Below are 16,908 nucleotides of genomic sequence, written 5' to 3' on the forward strand. Positions count from 1 at the left end.
TCCCAGCTTCCTCACCGGGAGGTTTCAGAAGGCTCCAAAGAGCTCCAAATCCACTGCAGGCACCTGGACTGCCTGTGACGAGCAGGGCTGAGCAGCAGGGGAGGAGCGGCCGACGCTGTGCTTTCCGACCGGCCCCTCGCACAAAGACGTCTCACCTTTCCCTGCTCTCTTTTAGGGGAGTGCAGCTGCCACGAAGGCTACGCCCCAGACCCCGTCCATCGGCACCTGTGTGTGCGCAGTGACTGGGGACACAGCGAGGGGTGAGTGGGGGCCGAGCTCCTCCCTGGGGGGTGCCGGGGCCAGCTCTGCTCCCCCCTGGCTGCCACCATCCCCAAGGACCCGGCACCTGACGGGTGCTGCTGGTCTGGCCTTGCTGGCGGCGTGACGCAGCTTCTCTCTTGGTCTCGCAGGCCGTGGCCCTACACAACGCTGGAGAGGGGATACGACCTGGTCACAGGAGAGCAGGCACCGGAGAAGATACTCAGGTGGGTCAAACGACTGCTGGTCTCCTCCAGCTGCTGGACCTCCTGTGGTAGAAGTCCACCTCCTACCCCTTTTTCCCATCTGACACGTTTGTCCTCCCTCCAGGTCCACCTATAGCCTGGGACAAGGCCTGTGGCTGCCGGTCAGTAAGAGCTTCGTGGTTCCCCCCGTGGAGCTTTCCATCAATCCTCTCGCCAGCTGCAAGACAGATGTGCTGGTGACAGAAGATCCAGCAGATGTCAGGTAGGAAGCAGATTTCTCGCTCTGCTCATGCTTGAGTGACTAGACTGCTCTTTAAATTGTTCCTGAGGATGCAGTAATTTCTGCGATGATAAGTTTGATTAATTTTCTTCCAATAAGAAATCCGACGTGATAACTCTGCAGCATTTCTTTTTTTTTTTTTTGGTCCTGATGGGTCTAGGCCAGGTGTGTGCGTATAACTCTGATGCAGGCAGGTAGATTGGTATGAACCCGTGGCAAGGCAATTTTCCAGTGGCTTCAATCTAACGTGTGATTGCACAGCTGTAATCAGGGCACTCGCAGGTATGGAAGTGCCATCCTCGTGCAGAATCTCGTCTGTGTGCCACATCAGCCCAGCCCTACAGCCTGCTCCGGGGCTCCCGAGGGGCCAAGGTCAGACCTGGTGAAAGGCCGTGCTGCTTGTCCAATTAGTGCGCAATTAGGGGATTTTTTTATCCTTCCTGGAGTTCAGCAAATGCCCGAATGTTTTTCTAACTCATCATTTTGGCTAGCTCGTGCCTCAGCCAGACCTCCTCTGATGTCTAATTCAGCAGCGTGACCTCGGGATGTTGCGGGAGGAGAATTGCCCCAGGGGAAGGAGGGGCTGGGAGAGGGGGCTGAGGGTGGGCAAAGCGGGGGGCTTGGAAAAGGAGTCCAGGCAAAGTGGTTGTCTGCCTCTGCCTGGTTTGCAAGGGTTTGACTGTTTGATTCCTAAGGCATTTGGTGTGCATCGCCTCTCCCCCGTTAAATCAAGATTGAGCATGTGTTCTTTGGGTGCCAGGGAGACTGTGGGAGCCCTCCCTGCCTCCCTGCTTGCTGCCTTCTCCTGTTCACCTCAGACACAATTTCCTGACATTTTGTCTGTGGTGTGAATCACCTTCATGGGCACCAGCAGGCTCCTTATTTCCCCAGCCTATCTTGCCTTCCGTTTCCCAAGAGCAACGGGACAGTGGCTTCCTTGTTTCTGCTCCATCAGGGGTGTTGGCAGGGCTGCAGTTGGAGCAGGAACCTCCAAAACCTGCGGCAGAGCCAGGACTGGCATCCAAACGGTCCTCGCTTCCAGGGGTGTGTTTGTTGATGTTTGGTGCTCGTTTTCTCTTCTGTAAAGGGAGCCTGATGGTATATATCTGTCACAATTTGGCTCTGCTGGGAAAGGTAGTTCTTGTCTGCAGAAGATGACTGGTTTTTGGTTGAGGAGAAGGGTCGCCTTGTTGCATGCCAACATTTTCCAAGCCAAACCACCGCTGTCTCTTGCTCCCTAACATCCTCGTTAGAAAGCAGAAGCAGAGGTTGGGAAGCTTTCTGCCCCGGTGCCGTGATTGTCTCTGGGCACCGATCCTCGAGGAGGAGCCTCGGGATGGAGGAATGCCAGGGCAGGGAGCTTCTGGCATGGAGGCTGTTGCCTGCTCTCCTCCTAAACGAAACCCGAACTGAGAATTCCAGATATAAATATTGGAGTGACCCAAGTGGAATAAGGGAGGCAAGTTCACAGTGCTTGTATCGTACATGCAGGAGATGCTAAATTATTAAAACTTTAATAAACGTAATAATAAATATTTGATGTTGAATTATGGGAGGTTTCACAGATACAGTGAAAACCAAAAACTGATCTATTATTTCTGCATTAGAACCTAAACACTTCTCAAACCGGGATCAGGCGGCTGGCGCAGGGTCCCGAGCACCCTGTGATGGGTGGACGTGGAGCTGGTGCCTCCCGAGCTGGTGCCAAAAAGTTGTGCTCAGTGCTGAGGCAATCCACACGCAGGGACATTGCGGTGTTGGGTGCTCACAAGCATCGCCTTGCCCTGTCTCTGTGCTGAGGTTTTGGGGAGCTTTGGATGGAGAGGTACCTTGGCAGCAAGCCGAGGGAGCAGCAACGCAGCCGTTTGGTGGTCCAGATGTCCCAGTGATGACTGGTAATGTCAGACCTGATTTTGGAGGTGAATGCATACTACCCACTGTACCTGTATCCAAAAGCCACCCCTGTGCCCTCAGAGGACCCTGCTCACTGGGAGCACGGTGGCACTGCTGTCCCTCTGTTCCTGCAGCTCCTGCTTGCGGTGCTTTAGCTCTGATCCAGCCCTGTCCCCGTGCCCAGGGTCAGATCCGCAGCACCCGACAGCAGCTGCAACACGCTGCGTCCCAGCGCCTGGTGTCCTGGTTGCTGTCCCGTAATGCCGTGCTGGTAATTCAGTCCTGTATTTCTTCTGTGCCTTTAATAACAGCCGTGCTGAATTCCTCCAGACCTTTCATTAGTCTGGCACCTTTTGGCTCTGGGGTCACTCGTCTTGAAGAGTTTAATGGAGGGAAATTGCAGAAAGCCTGGTTTGGAGAAAACAAGTGATGAAGTCTTTACAACTTGGAGGGTTAAAGGTTCAAACGTAGCCTTGTGGTTTTATGAAGATGCTCGAGACTGCAGAAAGGCCAGGTGGGGCTCTGCCACTCAGCAGCTCTCTGGAGCAATGCTGACTCCCTGCTGCAGCTCGCGGGGATGTTGCTCTCCACGTGCTTCGCTGCCAGAGCCTTCTCCAGCTTCCTCCCACAGCTGCAGCCAGCCCTGCAGGTAGGATCCCAAGGTGGGGGTGCAGACACCCCGCTGGGAACGCTGCCTGTGCTCTGCACACCCCCAGAGGGGAGCGGGGACCGGGCTCATCCTGCAGAACTTGGCGGTGGGGGTGTTAGGGCCACGCATCCTAAACTGAGCGAAAGGTTTCCCTCAGAGCTGGGGAAGCTCCTGTGCATAATTTAGCAGTAACTGTTTTAAGTGTCCCCTCTGCAACTCCAGAGCATGATCCTCTGCACAGTGATCACATCGGTCATACGTCTTAGCTCCTGGGAGCCAGGCCAGCAGTGACAGCCCGGTACCGGTGGCACCACGCTGTCGGTGACACCTTTGAGGGTGGCCAGCACTGGAGGCTCTCCCTGTGCTGGCCTCTGGCTTGTGCTGGGCTGGATGCTCCAGCTGCCAGGTCCAGAAGCATCTCACCTTGTCTCGCTTGTTTTAAAGCCCCCCCTTTGTTTCCCTCTCCCCATGGCTCCCACCCCTCTCTCCCATCCCTCTCTCCCTCCAGTAGCTCGGTGATGAGCACAGCAGCCTGTACTGATGTTAACAGATTACTCTCAGGTGTTTAATCCTTCTGCTGACCTTCCCTGGACACGTGGCCTTCGCTTTATGGTCCTTTGGGACATATCACTTGTCCTGTGGGACAGGGCATCACTGTTCTGCTCAGAGCAGGCTGCTCACCCCATCAGCAGCTCATTAGGGACAGCAGCAGGGAGGACCCATGGCCCTGCTCCCACTGCTGCGAGCACCCAGCACCCCAGCACTGGGTGACAAGGGCACCCTTGGTGGTGGCACTGCCTCTGGGGACATCCCCCGGGGGCAGAGAGCAGCACTAGGACATGCTGGGGGCCCTCCTATCACTGTGGGGATGGGTACGGGCCGGCACCCCCTGCCCAGCGCCCTGCAGCCCCGCTGTGTCCCCAGCTCGGCGGAAAAGTTTGTAATTTCTTGTGAGTGGCTATAAATCAGAGGAGCGAGCCTCAGCTGCTGCCTGACATGACATATAGCTCCATCGTTATGGCAACCATAGAAACAAATAAAAGCCTTGCCTTCGCTTGACAAGCCTTTGAGATGTCCTGATGGAGAGACAAGTGTTCAGTGGCAGAATGAATTCTCTTGAACTCTCTGTCAATTCATCTTCGTTTTGCTCCCAAGTGAGCCCCTTTGCTCTCTGAATTCTTTGCCAAAGTACAATCAGCAAGATTTTTTATTATTGTTGTTATTACTATTTCATTTTCAGCTCTCTCAGTGCTTCACACACTGCACACGAGCCACCTTTCCCTGCTCTGAGCACACGCACCCCGTGGAGCAGGGACCAGCCCGTGCCGAGGCCAGGAGCTTTCGCTCCCCCTGCGCCTGGCCGTTCCTGGCTCAGCCCCAGGACAAATCCTTTTTGCCCCTGTGACAAATCCACTGCCCCTGCCTTGCAGGGGCTCTGCCAGAAACACCGAGTGGCACTGCTTTTGCAATGATTCAGGTGCTTTGCGAGTTGGTGCCAAGCACCGCGGTGTGAGGCTCCCTGCCCCGCCGGGGGTGGTGGAAAGCAAAAAAGAGAAGAAAAGAAAAATCTGGGCCAGGAGAGGGGAAGCAGCTTTGCCACAGCATCAGCAGGGCTCATCTGCTCTGCACCTGGGCTTCGTGCCTCTCCCGCAGGAGCACAGACAAAGGGGTGCTGCTGCAGGGGAGCACCGCTGAGCCTCGGGAGGGTTTTACTGGGCACCCTGCTCCAGCACAAGGAGGGTTTCTTGCCCACCTCGAGCACCACCGATTCTGCGCAAAAGGGTTTCTCTTGGACCCACTCCTGGTGCACTTTTTTGTTCTGTCTCCATGGTCCCTCCATCTGCAGCACAGCCCTGGGGTGCAGTCATGCAAGGGAAGCCCTTTTTGGGGCTGTCTCTGAGCAGGAGCAGCGACCCCGCGTTGCTGCCCTCCAGGCTTTTGTCCTGCTGGAAGCAGCAGCCGTGGGCACCAACGCTGCAGCTGACAGCAGGTGCCTGTGATGAATGGACAGCTTAACGTGGTGGAGCAAATTGATCATTGCATCACCAAGCACAACTTACTCATTTCTGGAGGGACGACAATCCATTACAGTGCCCATCACAGAGACACCGGCATCCCCGGAGATAACGTCCCTGCAGCTCTGGGCTGGGTCCCTTATCACCCCAGCACGCCGTCAGCTCACGAAAACCAGTGGAGGAACAACTTCTGGTGCGTAACACAGGGATAAAGGCAGCCCCTGGCCTCGTCCTCCACGGGGGAAGGATGGATGTGGTGCAGAGAGGCAGCTGCCAGCCTCTGCCACGCGTGCGTTAACTCTGCATCAGGCTGCTTGTGGGATTTTTCCTGGTCCTGGCCTCCTGGTTTGATTTATGAGAGCAGATTGGAGGAGTCAGCGATGTCTCATTTGGCTAAGGGATGACTAAACGGGGACGTAACCTTGTGGCAGCCGCCGATGGCTGGGAGCAGCAGAAGGAGAGAGGAGTCAAAGGAGTGGTGTGATAGGGAAATGAGGGGCAGGCAGGAAAGGGGGAAAAAAATAAAAAATAAACTAAACTCAATCTGGAATCACCGAGGGAGTGTCTGTCTCCGTTAGGTCAGAACTGAAAGCCGTGTTCACCAGCACCTCTGTCACACTGAGAGGGTGCAGAGACATCTCAGCCTCCCTCCTTGTGGGCTTTTTTATAATCCCTGGTACAGTGCTGCTGAATTTCCCTCTCTCTGTTCCAGTTCTGTGTGTGATCCTGCTAAATTCTTGAGCTCTTCATGCTGGGCTATAAAACTACACCGAAAATGATCAAACCTCCTAGGGGCAGTGATGTAAATTTGGACTAGCTGGTAGGCAAATCCATCGCGGGGAGCAGCCACAAGTTGTGCAGCTGAGTGATTGCTGTTCCTCTCATCAGCGGTGCCATGGAGCCCAGGAGGGAAAAGCAAACAAATGCACAAACAGATTTTGTTTATGTATTTATTGAGACAATTAAAAAAACCCCAACACCCGCCAAATACACACATGCTGTCTCACACCCAGAACGGTTCCCTTTAATGTAGCTGGGATCTCCCAGCGCAGAGCACGATTTGGCACCGAGCTCTGCAGCTTCTCGTTATGCCAGAGCTTCTCTTGCTGTCGTGTGTGTCCGTCTGTCCGTCCACCAAACCACCTGCTGCCAGCCCCACTCAGCTCTTGAGCAGGATCCTGCCGGCACCCAGACAAGTAATGAGCAGAAAGGGGTTTGGAGGGGCAGGCAGGGGCTGATGCGTGCACGTAAGGAGCTGCAAGGAAGCAAAACGAGGCATTGAGGTTTCTTTCAGTGGAAGGAGCTCCCCCATCCCTGTTTGATGGTGTTGTCTGGTTTTATGTCTCTGCCTTTGCTTCTTGTTAAACACTGGCTGGAGTGGGCTTTGCAGCCGCCTGTTCAAAGGCACCATGGCCCCATGGCCTCTCTGTTTATTCAGCCTGTCTGCACTATTTTCCCCTAATTATGTCTTTTTCCCCATCTCAGTTTATTACCTGCGACTTTGTGACCAGCCACTGCCTGGGCAGGGCTCCGGGCAGCCCGGCAGGAGAGGCACCGGGCTGGCACCTCCTGGGCACGCCGCATCCAGCGTGGGCTGGGAAACCCTGCCCTGCTCCTCCTGTTCTTCTGCTCCTCCACACCATGTGTGCCGAGCCTCGTTATTTCATTTGAAATGAGAGGAACGAGCTGCACAGCCTGACGGGGTTTTCACAAGGAGGGGCTGGTGTCAGCCCCAGGCAGCCTGGGGAGGTGTCAGAAAGTGGCTGGGGACTGGTGTGCCTGGGCTGCTGAGCAAGTATGCAAGCAAAAAAGAGGGCTCTTTTTTTTTTTTTTTAGGGGGCAATTGCACGTGATTTAAAAACCACAGCAGTGTTTGGGGATGGGAGATGCGAGGGATTTGCCAGGCAGAATGGATGGAGGTCAGCGCACGGCCACTCCTGGCAGGGACGTGGTGCTTTTGGAGAGTGCCGGGTGATGGGGATGGACACCACAGCAGCCCAGCAGGAGTGGGGCAGGGCTGGCTGGTGGTGCAGGTGCTTGAGCTCCTGCAAAAGCAAAGGCTTAGGAGTCAGCTTTGACTCCTGTTCCCAGCCCAGCCGCCCCACGTTGCCTTCCCCCATCCCAAGCCATGAGCATGCAGCACTGCGTTGGTGGGGAAGGAGAGGGGCAGCTGAGAAACGAGGGTGGTGGCAGCAGCAGGACAGGGACAGCCAGAACTCCCCATGTGTCTGGGGAAGGATGCTCTGAGCCAGTGCCCTCTCCCTGCCGTGAGCAGCCCCATCTTTAAATGCATTGAAGCGGGGGGTGACGGTGTCCCTGCTCCCACATGGCTGCACGCCTCTCCCTTAGCTGTGTGACTGGGAGCTACAGTCCTGTGCGGGGTCGTGACCTTGGGAAAACATTAATAACTCCTCTTTAGCTATTTTTAAATGCAATTCAGCGGAGAGAGCCGGCACCATCCTCCAGCCGGTTCTGATGAGATTTCAAACGCCGCCAAGTTGCCCAGTGTGGTCCGTTTCCGCTCCTCCTCTCTGGTTTTTATCTCCCGTGACTGCTGTTGGATCACTTCATTCAGAGGACAAAACTAATAAAATCCATCAGAGCTGAAATGTTCCTGGGAGCGTGCCAGGGACCTGCGACGGGCTTCGGAGCTGCTGGGAGGATGAGAAACGGCCTCAGCGGGGACAGCGGGAGCAGAGGTGGACACGAGCCGGGCAGGTTCGTCCTTCTCCTCTAAGGGCATTTCCAAAAGGACAACATTCCTGCAGGTTTGGAAGGGACTCTTGGAGAAAATTAACCCCTAGGTTTATTTTATGGGGTTTTGTTTGTTTGTGGAAGGAATGGGGGAGGCTGATGTGGCTTTGGAGGAATATCGTGCTCACCAGGAACGTGTGGGGAAAACCCTGGTCTGGCTTCAACCACGGGGCAGCTGCAGCTGCAGCCAGTAAACCGGGGTGGCCCCGCTCTCTGAAGACAAATGCAGTTAATTAGCACTGGCTCCACTCCTCAGCAGCCAGAGCCAGGTTTCCATCGACCCTGCTGGGCTGGGTGCCCTGTCCCACAGCTGCTGCCCCAGGGGCTTTGCTCCGCTCCAGGACCTCACCCGGCTCTTGGGGTGGTTTTATCACCCCCACCTCTCTCAGGGTACCCACGGCACGGCACTTTCCAGGTGTAAGGACCAAAAAGCTGTGCAGACCATGTCAGTACAGTGTCCAGCGTTGCCCATGGGCACAGAAAGCCCTTGACCTTCCCGTGCTTTGCTGCAGCTGCCTGGTGGGACCGCAGCCGTGCCGCGCCGCAGCTGCAAATCCTCTGCTCTTCGCCTCTGCCGTGTCCAGGTTTCGCATCGTTGCCCCTTTTCATCTCTTTATTTGCTACGCACTTGACCTCTCCTTTTCTGATGTAGATGCTGATAAGTGGCTGGCAGCTTCTCTGGTCTCCCTAAGTCTGCCTGCTGGCTGTGGAGTGAAAAGGAAAAGCTCTCTAAACATCTTCTTGCTGCTACGCGTGTAAAGCCCGGGGGTCTGGTGGGCGGCGGTGGTTTCCCGGGTGCCACGGTGGAGTGCATTAAGTAGAGTATTGTTTTGAGAGGCGAAATCAAAGAGTGCTGCAAAGCTGGCGAGGACTGGAAGGAAGGCTGGGGAGTGAGCAGGAGGGGAAAAAAAAATATGTAGAAAATGAGGTGAAGCTTTGCAAAAAAATAATCCCATCTTGGGAATTGCCCTGCTTTCACTGCCTGAAGAATTCCTGAGCACTAATCAATGCAGCTCCAGACATTTCCTCCAGTGCTTTTGATTTAAGGAGGTGCTGCTGGCTGAACCCAGTGCCTTTTGTCACAGCATGGAGGGTGCAGCCACGGCCCCGAGCTGAGCTGGCTGGAGTGGCAGCAGGGACGGAGGGGCGCGGGTGCGGATGGACCCGGCGGTGCCGTCACAGCACCCTGTGCATTTCTCCTCCACAAGAGGCTTAAAGCAGAGGCACCGAGCTGGCTTTGCAGGGGACTGCGGGCAGTTCTGGGATCGGGTGAGGCTGGGGGACACGGCAGGTCCTGGTGTCTCACCTGGGGATTTGTCCCAAGTGTCACGCAGCCAGGGCACGCGGGGGCTGCCGTGGCACCGCTGCTCTGTGCCCTTGGTGCGTGTCGGAGAGTGCTCAGCGCTGGTGTCCTACGTGCCTTACGTATGTGGCCCTTCACTTCCCTGAGACTTGGCTGTGTTTGCAGGCAGAGCTCCCCCCCAGCTCAGGGCTGTGCCACGGGATGTCCCTGTCACTGCCTGCCCAAGTCCCTGCTAATCCCTCCTGTGCCACCCACTCACCCCGTGGATGGAGGCTCTCTCCCCGTGGCAGCTCGCAGGGAGTCGTGCTGAACCCAGGAGCACACAATTAAACACCAGCTAATACTTCCCTGTGACTGTGGAGGGCTTAAAATGACATAAATGAAGAAGCTGAGAATTAAGGCAGGATACTGTGTAAATATGCTCTGAGCTTTTGCAGTGAGAAGTCTCTTTATTCAGTTCAGTCCACATTTTCTCTTTTTTTTTCTTTTTTTTTAATCAGTGAGTATCAAACACAGATGGGCCAGAGCTGAGGACAGCGGCTCTGACCTGGAGTTGCTGTGAGTTTGGAAGCAGCTTTGGGCTGTAGCTGGGTAGTTGATAACGGGTTAATTAAAACACGGTGGGTGGTTTAACAAAGGGCTCCCTGACCTATGGAGTCTGAGGGGTGAACACGTTGCTTACAGCCATCTGTAGCAGGCAGGGGCTGTGCGTAACGGGCCCTGGCATCTGCTAGGGCTCGTGCACCTGAGCACACGCTGCAGGGCCGCTCCTCTGTGCCAGCTCCCCGGAGGGATGCCCTGAAAACCCCACGGAAAGCAATGAAGTTAACCTGTGCCAAGGCTCCTGACCCCAGCCCCCATTTATCCCACGTGCCCAGGAGCCTTCCCTCTGGCTGTTCTTTGGGGAAAAAAAACTTGTGGGGTTCTGCTCCCTGCCTGCCCCCAGCGTTCGTGGGGGTGTTTTACCCAGGAGCTGGTCGTGGGCTTCCATCGGGTCCCAATCTCCTGGACGAAGGACTTTGTCTTGGTGCCAGACCACTGTGATGGTGTGGGATTTGGGGGAGAAAGGCAGAGTTTGTGCCCAAACACAACTCATACAACTAATACCAATGTAAAAGGAGGAGAGTCAGGAACGGCTGCACTGACCCAAGCGCTTTTCAAGGCCTCTCCTTTGGAGCCCAGGGGGTTCCAGGCTCCCCCCTTCCCGGTACACCCAGGGTATGCTGCAGCAGAGGCAATTAATTATAAGCTGAAACCTCCTCATTTACTGAAGCCTAGTTTAAGAAAAGAAAAAAATACAGCTTTTAGCCTGAGCCTGAAAAACTTCATTGCAGTAAAACCAGCGCCTGGCTTGCTCGTAAAGCAAAAGCGGGCATCAGATGGGCTCGGGGACAGCTGGGGTGGCAGCGGGGGGGACACCGGGTGCCCGGGGAGCAGCAGCACTCATCCTACACCCTGCTGCACAGATGATGTCCCCTGCCTGTCCCTCTCTCGATGACATCTCGATGTACCTGCAGACATAGGGCAGCCCTATATCAGCCCCACTGAATTTGGGGGGATGGCGTGGGTTGTGCTGTGTGAGGTAGCTGCAGCAGATCGCTCTAGGGATGTCCCCAGGCTCTGGCCTCTCCATGGCAGCTGGGCCATCTGGTGTGTGCCGGCACATCGCCGGCTGTCACCAGGATTTGGTGACCTTTGCAAGGTTTATCTCATCTCCCCTGGCTTTCCCTGGTGGGAGAGGGGCTGGGGATGCTCGGGCAGTGTGGAGGCAGCTGGGCCGGGCTGGGGGCTGTGTGTGAGCACATTGATTGTGCCCGTCCTGGGCACAATCCCAGAGACTCAGAGCACGTCTGCAGAAATAAAACCGAGCACAAAATGCCGTGTGACCTATTTAGGAGAGCCACGTTTCTGCTCTGACTTGGTGCCATACAGTCCTGACAAATCCAGCTCTGTGTCCGCCGCCGCTGCCTGGAGCTGAAATCAAAATCCATTTAGGCCCATCTGGATTTTGAAATTGGTTTCCTTTGGTCCACAATCATTTTTTTTATTTTTTATTTTTTGCTGATCCCACAAATGGGGCACCTGCACAGCTGCCACTCACTCTGTGTGCTAGGTGTGACCGTGCCATGCAAACCTCTGGGGTGGCAGGGAAATGTCTCTGGTCACTGTGCTTCAGCTGCCTGGGGTAAGCTCAGTGCCATGCCGTGCTGCCCAGCACAGCCCCACATACCCCGTAGAAATGCTCCTGTGCTGGCAAGGGCTGCTCCCTTTCCTTTTTGATGGGTGCACCCCACTGAGCAGCTTCCCAGTCCCTGCCTCTCGCTGTCACTTGGCTGCTCTGAATTCTTGTTGTGGGATTTTGACCCAACTGAGCAGTGGTTTGGGAGCAATTGCCAGCTTTTGGGGAGGCTCGTCCATCGTTCCTCCAGGGCATCATGCCCAGTGGGAACATGCTGGCTCACCCTTTGGGGGTGCAAGCCAGGCCAGCACCCAACATCTTCCTGAGCTCAACCCTGCCTCACGCCCCCGCTGGCTCAGCCCATCCCAAAGGTCTCCGGTCCCCTCCACGACCCCATCCGGCACCAGGCAGCCCCCTCCCGCCCCCCAGCACCTGGAGGAGAGGATTTCCTGGTTCCCCCCGGTGACAAAATCAATACCAAAGGCTTCCATTAATATTCCAGGAATGGCAGAGAAGATTGACTGCCTCATTAGCAGGCATCGTGTGAAACTCTGACAATAATTAACAACTCAACGGTCTTATTTGCTGGCCTATCACAGAAGTATTCAATCAAAAATGTAATTTGCTCGACGCTCCCATTTACCATAAAGAGAATATTCCTTCAAAGTTTTAAATAGACTAATTAAGAGGGAAGAAATACAGGGAAAAAATTATTAACAGTATAGTTTTAATGGGAAATTACTGGAGCGTATTAATAATGCAATAACCATTTTTAACAGCTGTCTGTCAGTTTGTGGGCCGGGGTAATTAAATTAGTCACTAAAGGGTTAGTCAAATTAGGCGTCAGAGAGCAGTGCTGGGGCTAACGAAGGCACGTCAGGCTTAATGCTCCAGCACACGGAGGAGGAGGAGAAGAAGAAGGAGAAGAATAGGAGGAGGAGGAGAAGGTGAAGATGAGGAGGAGGAGGAAGAGGAGGAGGAGAAGGAGGAGGAGAAAGAAGGAGGAGGAGGAGGAAGAGGAGGAGGAGGAGATGCCACCAGAGTGGAGGCAGCAAACCTTTTATTGCAGGCCCCCCCCCCCCCCCCCCCAGTGCTGGTGCTTGCCCCCTGCTCCTGGGGCCAGGGGGACGTGCAGGGCTCAGCCACCCCTTCTGGAGGCTCTTGGTCCCCTAAAATCTGGGGGTGCTCCCGGGAAGCAGCAGGACCCCGACCCGGGCTGCCTCAGGGCAGAAATGGGGCAGGGGAGAGCTGGGCACCAGCAGAGGCTGTGTTCTTCCCAGAAAAAGCGTAATTAAAACAAAAAAGCCTTTCTGAGCATGAGCATGGCCCACAGCAACCTCCTCGGTGTTGTCCACTCCAGCCTGATGTTGCTGGAGGGTTTTTTTTTCCCTTTCCCAGGGCCAGGAGGCAGCTGTGCAGGGGCTGTCTGGCAGTTCTTTCAAGGCTTTATATTCTGCGGGTTTCAGGCTCGTGTTCCCCCTTCCTCTCCCCCTTCACCCTTTTTGAAATGAATCTCAGTTAATTTGGGATGTTGTCGAGTCTGAAACACATCTTTCTTGCCGCCAGCCTATTAAAAAATGTATTTACAGCTCCATAAAGCAAAGCCAGCTGTCAAGGTAATGTCCTGCTGGCTCCAGTGTGTTCAGGGCAGAGGGTAAGGATCTGGGGAGGCGCTTGCATGATTGCAGGGAAGATTTTAAGCTGAACGAAGAGCTTTCTGGCTGGGAAAATCATTGCATTGGCCTGGGGAGGTGTTCGTGGAGATCTGGGGGGCTTGGGTTCCCTGCCAGGGAACGGCTCCTGCAGCGATTCACTTTGCTTCCTCACTCTGTAAATCAGGACGGGGATGTTGGCCGCTGGGTCTGTGTAGGAAAGGATTGCATTTTCCACTCTGCTCCTCTGAGATTTCATACATTTCTCTATGCTGAATCGTTAAGATAGGAACTTTTCTATGGTGTGTCTGTGAAGGAAAACAAACCAATGTGGAGCAATCACCATGCCCAGAAATAAGCCCCCACCCAGCAAGAGCTGCCAAATAACCTGGTGGCTGGGACTTCTGGAGGGCACAGAGGTTTCTGAAACCACAGCTTAGGACATGTAGAGCAAGAACATTGGTTTCCACATAGCTGCTTGCACTTGGGGCTTTTCTGGACACTTCTCTGGGCCTGACCCTGCAGAGAAGCTCTTGAGCAGTGAGGTGACCGACAGCCTGGGAGAGGGGAATGGCCACAGCCATCAGAGCCACCCAGACACCCAGATATCCCCCAAACCACAAAAAACACTCCCACCCCCATCCCAGCCTGGTGAAGGGCCAGGCGAAGCGTGCTGGCGAAGGCAGGCTCCACTTCTCCTCACGTGTTGGAGAGTTACGAGCCGTATAGATTATTTTAATGGCCGTATTACTTCCAACTGTGCTTCTACCATCTGCTCTTCCCCAATTACGGATGCAAAAACCCAGCATGTTTCTCCATTCCGGCAGTAGAGAATGAAATATAAGTGCTATAAAAGGGTGTATATTCTTTGAACAATGTAGTTGGCACCTGTGGTATTTTGCTCACGCTTCTGACGTGCGTCGGCCGGGATGCCCTGCCTGCTCCCAGCGCCGGTGCCGCGAGCTGCGGGGACGGAGGCAGCCACGGATAAAAGGAGGAGGCTCCTGTGCTCTACACGGTTTGTCCAGGCTGAATTATTAACGCTGACCAAGCGTCGGAGCGCTACAAAACTCAACAAGAACCTCTTACCTCCAGCACGGCGATAAACAGGATCGAGGCACGGCAGGAGGGAGGGAATTAAGGCAGGACATCAAAGACCGGCTTCCATCAAGTAAATCATGCCATTGCTTCAGTAAAAGAGCCCTTAAATGTTTTATTAGGGATTTTCAACAACTACCAAAATTAAGATGGAAGGGATGAATTATTAAAAAATAGATTAACTAAACTAGCCTCTGAATTAAACATGGGAGGGAGCCGTCGGGAGCAGCGCTGCCGCTGTGTACCGCAGGCACCGCGTCCTTCAGCTGGGCACGGTGGAGGTGCCAGCAGTGCAGGTGTGATTGAGAGCTGCGTGCTGCTCTGCCCGCAGTGCCAGGGCACTGAAAGGCCAACTGCAGGGTCAGGAAACCCATGCCAGGTGCTGCATGTGCAGGGAAGGAGGGCTTTCTGCCTTGGAGAGACGGGCTAAAAAAGCACAGGGTGGAGCAAAGGAAATGCTACTGGCTTCCCTGCAGGAAACAGCCACAAAAAGGGGACTTGCCTGAAGGGTTTGAGTCAGGAACTAAGTGTTTGTTTGCTGTGTTCTGGTGTCACAAACCCCAAAACACTCGTGGCAGGAGGGGGACTGTGCCTGCGTGCATCTGGCACGGTGTTGGGTACCGGTGTTGGGTACTGGTGCTGGGTACCAGTTGTGGGTACTGGTGTTGGGTACTGGTGCTGGGGAGCATCCCCGCAGGGCAGGATGCTGGCTGCAGAGCCAGGGGCTTTTCAGGACAGGCACAAACAAGGGGTACACAGGGGTTTGGCTGAGCCTGGACAGGTTGTGGCGTGGGCTCTTCGGGCGCCTCGTTGTGCCCACAGCTCACCACACGCCCACGAGCAGGCGGCTTCAGCGCCTTGTGCCGCAGTTGTCTCACCTGTCGAGTCGAGACGAAGCAGTGAAGCACTTCCTAAAGCGGCCGTGAGATTCCAATTTGCTGTTCGAGTGCCCTTGCTGTACAATCTGTCCCGACGTGACACGCACAGGGCTGTGGCAGCCCGTGCATGCAAAGCAGAGCCGAGAGCAGGAGGTGAGATGCTTTTGTCTGCGGGCTTTTTGTTGTTGTTGTTCCAGCCTCCGGGCGGGTGGGCGTGTGCTCGCTGGGTGCTAAGCACAAGATGTGGTGGAATCTCTGTTTGTTTGTTCTCCCCACTACCTCGCTTTCTTCTTTTTCCCCCTGACTTGTTCAAAGCTCTTACGTGCAAGTCTACAATCAAAACCCTGTGAGTGCCAGCAGTCGTGCAGCCGCCAGGAGCAATTCGCGGTATCTACAGTAGCACTGCTGTAAGGTTCACTCTAATGGAACGAGTGGAAGCTCCATTCATAATCATAATAAAACACTGTTTTGCAGTTACGTGCCGCTTTTCATCTTCACAGCTCAAAGCAGCATTAATTAACTGCGCGGCTCCGTGGGAGGTAGGTGGCTGGTGTTGTCCCCGTGTTACAGATGAGGAGTCTGGAGCACCGACACAGCTCGTGAGTCGCCCGCGGTCGTGCAGCAGTTCAGCAGCAGGGGCTGCAGTAAATCCAGCTCCTGGTCCATGCTTTATTTCTGGGTAGCGTTCCCTCCTCGTTCCTCTGGCAGAGCAGCCCCTTAGGAGGTTTAAGGTCATCTTCATTTCTTAAACCGGACTTGGGTGGTGGAGAGGTAGCAGTGAATGTTGCTGAAGTCGAACTTGGGGAGGGAGGCTCTTGTGATGCGGATGGGGACAAATTCTTTGCCCTCAGGCTGACGGCTGGCGGTCGGCTCAGCCTTGCAGTGCTCCTTCCAACGAGACAAAAAATTGGAGACCAAGTTCAGTCCGGTCTTCCCTTTGGCAAATATGTGTGCAGAGGTCTGTTTAGGTAGAATGGTGTAAAAAAACAAACATCAGCCTGTTTTCGCACTCGTAAATCCCCAGGTTTGTCTTTCTGGTGAGCGCTGTGTCCAAAAAGCTCTCGGTTGACCCCTTTTCGAAGGGTCACGCTCGCAGCCACTCCAGAGGTTTCTTCTGATGCTGCTTAGTGGCTGAAAAATCCAACTTTGTCATGTACGTCTCGGTCTGTTTGTTTGGGAGGCTTCAGCTCAGCCTCACTCAGTGTGTGAAACGAGCCAGGGCATTGCCATGCCCAAAGCAGCGCCCCGTGCCAGGGCTGGCCCCCTGTGTGCCCCCAAGCACCCCATGTGCCCTGTGAGCCCCCGCGGGGCAGCAGCCCTCCTGCGATGTGCAGGGACCGAGCCCGATGGACTCCTGGATCCCATCACCTGCGGGGATGCTGGTGCTGAGCATTTCCCCACTCTATCAGGGAACAGCAGCGATCGTCCCCTCCCGGGAGGTTTCTCTCCACCGCCCAGCTCCTGGCATTTCCCCAGCGGTGCTGCCGGATCCGTCCCTTGCCGTGGCTGTGTGTCTGTGCTGGTGGCTGCTCAGCATCCAGCGCCGAGGCCTCGCTGCTCAGAGCTCTTGTAACCTCCTTTGTATTCACCCCGCCGACGCGGGCTCGTGTTTTGTGCTGTACAAATGCCTGTTTTGTACCGAGCACCTTCCCGCTGCTGCCTCCACGGCGCTGGGTTTTACATTGCTGTCTCTCACACCTCTTGAAGGAAGCAAATTGTATTCTGCACAGCCCCATCCCATCC

At 55.0% G+C, this 16,908-nt stretch overlaps 1 protein-coding gene across 3 annotated transcripts in view; it reads left to right on the forward strand.

Annotated features, from left to right (window-relative positions):
* Positions 1–16,908, forward strand: part of ASTN2 (astrotactin 2) — a 315,865-nt gene that overhangs the window by 138,902 nt on the left and 160,055 nt on the right. For all 3 annotated transcript variants that reach the window (XM_084494620.1, XM_084494621.1, XM_084494622.1), the window contains 3 exons: positions 176–260; positions 411–485; positions 589–726. In XM_084494620.1, coding sequence (XP_084350746.1) covers positions 176–260; positions 411–485; positions 589–726 — 298 coding nt within the window. The remainder of the gene's footprint in view (positions 1–175; positions 261–410; positions 486–588; positions 727–16,908) is intronic.

This window comes from Aythya ferina (genome assembly GCF_964211825.1).
Source record: "Aythya ferina genome assembly, chromosome: 20".
Taxonomy (NCBI): Eukaryota; Metazoa; Chordata; class Aves; order Anseriformes; family Anatidae; genus Aythya; species Aythya ferina.